Genomic DNA, 5936 nt, shown 5'->3' on the forward strand with positions numbered 1-5936 from the left:
AACTCGGCGAGTACATGCCATGCACAAACTCCATTGACCTCCTTAGTTCAGATCTGTTCCTCTAATCCATAGATCTGGCCTTCTCAAGCATATTAATCACGTAAAGTCTAGACCTTGACACTCATATCTCATCTAGATGGTGTCATTTGGTGATTTAAGGTCTCTGGACCTTTTTGAGTCCAGATCCAAAGCATAAACTTGAGAAGGGACCAATTGCTCAACATAACCATCCTCAAAAGGGCTAGAAAACCCTAACTTTAAGAATCAATCACCAAAACTGAAGAAGGTTCGATTTATTACCTCAAAATGAAGTTTCTGAACTCTGAAATCACTAGAATCGCACCTCCTCCAGCCTCTTCTTGCTCTTGATCACCTTCTTCTTGCTAAACCAAAGATATAAAGATCAAATATGGCTTTTCCTTCCTCACAATCGATTTAGCTCACTTAGGGTTCTCTCAAGGGACTGGTAGCCGCAATGGGAGGCTATAAGTGCCCTTAAATAGGTTCCAAACCCGGGGATTAGGGTTTCAGTAAACAGCGTGGACTTGCCGTGTCCACTAATAGACTCGCCGAGTCCAGTCGCGAACCTGGATGATAATCCTCGACCCTACTCGGCGAGTCTAGGCACCAACTCGCCGAGTTCCTCCACAAATTCCAAAAATAAAATAATAGAATAATATACTTGGGAATCCAGATGTTACATACTGAGCAATGGACTGTACGCACAACGTACTACATAGTACGCCCAGCGTACAAGCAGCTCATGCACAACATCCATTAATTGCTTAATACTTGATCGTAACAAGTCCAAATTATAGATCTGAGCTATACATAACATCTAAACCCATAAAGTCACTGACTTGGTGACTTTGCATGCCCCAAACGAACCCAAACTCCAAAAATGGGATTCTACTTCCATAAAAGTGACCCTAACTCGAGCATGAATCCATTAAGACCATCAAGATGGAAACTTTCTGCCTTAGGGACTCAAATAGCATCAAGGGTGGCAACCCCAAGCCTAAAACGGATTTGGAACCATAAAACTCCGTTCTTGGGACCAAAAGATCCAAAAACTCAACATTGTAGATCTAAGTATTTGATGGTCAAGTTCAAAGCTTTATACCTTCATTAAGCTGAGAATGAGTCCTAAAAGCCAGATCCAAAAGCTCCTCCTTGATTCCCATCCTTGCATCAAACTCCAACTTCTTGAAAATGGGTTAAACACCCCAAAAATGGACTCCATAAGCTCAAAATGCCACCATGGATGCTATATGACAATTTCTAGTGTTTACAGGGGTGGAGGCTAAAGATGTTAGGGTTTGGTTATGAAATAAGGGGTTTAAATAGGGTCCAAGACCTTAAAATAGGGTTCTGATCTGAAGGAATTACGCCCAGTGTACTCCAAAGAACCTTTGCGACCAATCCTGGTCATTACGCCCAGCGTACTCGGCTAAGCCTGCAACTACTAAACTTCCGAAAGCCATAACTTCTTCGTTATAAATCCGTTTTCAACGATCCTTATATCCATGGAAAGGTGACGAGAAGCTCTACACTTCTAACAAATCAAACTTCCTTAAGACCTTCCGAACAAAAATCCATTATCCATAAAATCCTGAACCGACACTTTACCAAATTAGCCCTAGGCTCCAAAACACAACCCGAACACCCAAAACACATCTAATACACCACCCGCACCCAAATGGGCCTAGATCTTACCTTCTCTAGAGCCATACTCCTTATGAAAACCAACCTTCGGCCCATAGCCTTAGACTAGAAGTCAATTCGGAATAGAGCGTTATGTCCTTTGTCCAAAGGTCAGCTGTGATTCCATTTGAGGCGTTCATACTATTGGTGCTAAGTTCTTAAAGGCCAAAACTACAAGCTACTACAAAGAGGTATGTCATCTAGCTCATTTCTATGTTGATTATGTCAAATGCATGCTAGTTGTAGGTTTAATGTCTTGGAAACAATATTGCATGTATAATTAGTGAAAACATAGATCCAAGGCATGTAGGGTTGTATGTACAGTATAGGATGTTGTAGTATACCAGAACCCACCATTAACCACTCTTAGGGACTCCAGATCTGAAAGGATCTTTGCTTGGGATGTCCTTGTCCCATAGATCAAGCTCCAAGAACCAAAACTCTCATAAAATGATCATAATGAGATCTAAAAAACTATAAGTCAAGATGAAGACTTTATTACCAGAAAATGATGGAAATGAGATGGTGTTCTTGGATCTACAAACTTCTCCTTGAACCTTTAATATCCTTTTTCTTCTTTTAGCCTCCAAGAACACACCAAAACACTTAAAGAATGGTTCACACACTCACAAAATGATCTAAGGTTTCTTGGGTTAAGTTCTGGACAATGGGGGGCTAGGAATGGAGCCAAGAGGAGGAGAATAAGATGCTTAAATGGGGTACCAAGTCTCGAATCCAGGGTTTCCCTAACCCTTACCAACTCGTTGAGTCGGTCCCCCGACTTGTCGAGTAGGGCACTTAACTCGCGACCCATAATACGTTCCTACTCATTGAGTCATTCCACCTACTCGACAAGTTGCCTTCTGATTTTGAGGTTTTCCTTTCCTTTCTAGGTCTTCCGAATTCGTGGTGTTACAAACGGAGCCTCTCGGTGGTCGGAATCGGAATGGCGCACACAGGGAATTGCAGACGTGAGCTTTCTGTGAGAGAAAAAGGCAAACGATAGAGGAAAGGACGAAGACCGGGGGGGGGGGGGGGGGGGGGGGGGGAGGAGGAGGGTTATCTGGTGTAACTCAATAGCGGCGGCGGGCAATATCGGTGACGCACGCTTACTAGCGGCGACAAAGGGGCATTAGCAGCGACACCCCTGGAGGGAAAAGTCAACGCCTTTTTTACGAATTTACAACCGTAGGATGGAATACAAATCGAACGGACAAGGTTTATTTGGCACAGATCGCCACTGTGTCAGCAATAGCGGCGACATGTAACAGTCAATTACATGTCGCCACTATTGCTTTGCGTCGCCGCTATTGCCAACATTTCTTGTAGTGTCGGTTTGTTGGGAAAGCACATATAATTTTAGGAAGGCATCGTATTTCACCCCTTCGTTCAGAGTAGTTTAGTTAGTTGTCAATAGATTGCAATTCGACCCTCATTTCCGATCTAGTAAATGAGTTTTTGAAGAGTAGAGAAACCGAACTTCTTTTGAATCAAATCAAAGCATATAAAAAGTGCTCTGAAGAACACCTTTTGGATTTTTAAAATTTGAAAGGTAACTAGTACTCTTTGAGGAGAAAATCTTGGGGATTGTTGTTTAACGAAATTGGGAGGGGGTCCTTCTTAGTAACAGTTTAATTAAGATTAGGAATCGACGAAGATATTCTGAATCTTGTTGTTTGAGGGAGTTGTGCAAGAGAGAGTTGATTCCCTAATCGAAAGTAGATGCAGTTAGCAAGGAGTTTCGTGGGGTACACAATCGAAAAAAAATGCATTGGATGTATGCTCTGGCATTGAAAAGGAAGGACCATTTTAGAGGCGAAAGGCCAAAGAATCCATGGTTTCCCGATGGAACCCTATTTCGCCCAAGTAGTTTTGGAGCCGAAAAAAACGGTTAAGATGTGGAAGGAAATTAGAGAATGTGTGGTTTGTTTTAAAGGTACAATATGTATTTATATTGGTAAAAGTTTTTTTTACTAAAAAAAAAAGTTTGACTAATCAATGCTCAAGAGAACGCATGTGTTTTCTAACCCGACATACAACCGTCCAAATGTCTCTACGTTTTCTTAGAAACGACTTCTAGGTGCAATTGGGGTACCGCCGGCCTCCTCCTCCAGCCCGACTCTGTCCACCCTTATAAGCGGCAAAGATATCACATTTTTATTTTTTATTACTTTATTATATAAATAAAAAAAAATAAATATGATACGTAAATTGATTAAAAAAAAGTATAATATTTTATTGTTATTTCCTGCAATTTTTCAATAAGTATGTATTATTACAATATTTCCATACACATAATATTTTGTTATTTCTAGCGATTTTCCATTCGGTATATTAATAATATATTTTCATATGAAAATTCAACAAAGGAAGCAACATATTACCTAACATTTTCTCTTAGGTACAATGTGGATTATTTCCAGGCCCTCCAAAAAATATATAATAACCCCAAACACTATTAAACCCATTTTTAACATCATAACAATTTGGTTTTTCTGTTAACAAAGTCACATCTCCAACTGGTTGTAACACATTGTGTTCATCAACAATTTCCATGTTCCTAACAAATGAAGCTTTTCCAAACCCTTCGGTTGCAAAGTGGCCACTCCCCATTATGGTTGATGTGGGTTGTTGACCATGGCTTTGAGCATTAAACACCTCTCCACCATATTCAATCGCTGTTGCATGTTTACTAAAGTCAGGGAATAAAGCTACAGGCCAATATCCAACTATAATCGTTCCCACCCTCAACCACCAGTTTCCATGTCTTGGATCCTGTAAAAATCCATATAAAATAGTTTAAAAAATAGTCTTATTCCATTAAAAAAATAAAAAAATAAATAAATAATATGTTGCACTCGCAAAGTCATGCAAGTAGGTTGCATACAACAATTTTAGTAGAACATCATTGAAAAAAATTGGTGAGGTTTCTTTTATGATTATTTCCTCGCAATCTTGATAGATTAAAGATTTACCTTCCAGATTAGTACGTCGAAATCGTACTGTGTACCGTTATACGTTGATAATGCATCAAAAGTAGCTCCAAGACAAATCTCATGAGTTGTTTGTACAAACCCCGAACACAACAAATTGTAGCATCCAGATCGATACCCATCATTCTGTAATATTAATTTTTGAGCTCAAACAATCATCATTAATATCTTAAGAGCATACCCAATTAAGATTACTATCAATGTCAAAGGTATTTAACATAAAATAATATATAGTAGTACATTATAAGTACCCCAAAATTATCTGCCACCACCCTTATTAAGATTAAATGGAAAAAATTGTTGTCTTCCTTTTTTTAGACAATCCTTAAATGAAAACTTTTGCGTTGACAAAGAATATGTTAACGACATTCATAATATATTAAACTTATTAAAATTAAATAAAATTAAATGAAACATCATTATAACCAAGCAGCCATAGGCCAAGTGGTATGGTGAGATGTCCTCCCTCCATAAAATTGAGGGTTTAAATCACGACATGAGACATATGTGATTTTATGGGTAGATTAGTGTGTGGTTTTTCTTAAAAAAAACATATTTATAGAATATAACTTACGACATTCATTTTTTTGAAGCAGCAAACGATTCAGCGGAAACCTTACCATAGTATATTTTTTTATGACATGATTTTTTTTCTTATTGAATGGTTCAATGGTTATTGAACTCCAGATAAATTGAATGTAAACATAACATCTGATAATGATAGAGTTCAATCCATTGATATCAATTAGACATATTATTTCATTCAACAATTTCACTGAAATTTTCATTGTGAATACTCTCATAAGTAAACATGATACTTAGTAACTTACGGTCCAATAAAGAAAAAATCTTGGCAATTTATTTCCGTACATGGCTGGAGCAACCTGCCATTGCAAATAAGAGTAAACTATTAACAATTGTATCCCCCCCCCCCCCCCCCCCCCCCCCCACCACACACACACACACACATATATATATATATATATATATATATATATATATATATATATATATATATATATATATATATATATATATATATATATATATATATATATATATAATAATAAAATAGACGAATGTACCTGCCATCCAGCTTCCAAAGTGCTTAACCCATGAGTTGGAACATCCGCAATAACCCAAATTTGTGAAAGGCTAAAATCAAAAGGCCTTGTAACATTTGGAGCCCATACATTTAAAGTTGCCTTTGCTCCATAAAATTCTCCATCGGTTACATAC

The 5936-nt window shown here is 38.0% G+C and overlaps 1 protein-coding gene across 1 annotated transcript in view; it reads right to left on the reverse strand.

Annotated features, from left to right (window-relative positions):
* Positions 1-4101: 4101 nt before the first annotated feature.
* LOC145010604 (protein neprosin-like) overlaps positions 4102-5936 on the reverse strand; it is a 3913-nt gene continuing 2078 nt past the window's right edge. The window contains exons 4-7 of the mRNA XM_078969127.1: positions 5783-5936; positions 5528-5581; positions 4680-4823; positions 4102-4479 (exon numbers count right to left, since the gene is read on the reverse strand). The exon at positions 5783-5936 is cut by the window's right edge and continues 11 nt beyond it. Of these exons, the coding sequence (XP_078825253.1) occupies positions 4102-4479; positions 4680-4823; positions 5528-5581; positions 5783-5936 (730 nt within the window). The remainder of the gene's footprint in view (positions 4480-4679; positions 4824-5527; positions 5582-5782) is intronic.

This window comes from Lactuca saligna, chromosome 8 (genome assembly GCF_052625555.1).
Source record: "Lactuca saligna cultivar CGN05327 chromosome 8, ASM5262555v1, whole genome shotgun sequence".
Classification (NCBI taxonomy): domain Eukaryota; kingdom Viridiplantae; phylum Streptophyta; class Magnoliopsida; order Asterales; family Asteraceae; genus Lactuca; species Lactuca saligna.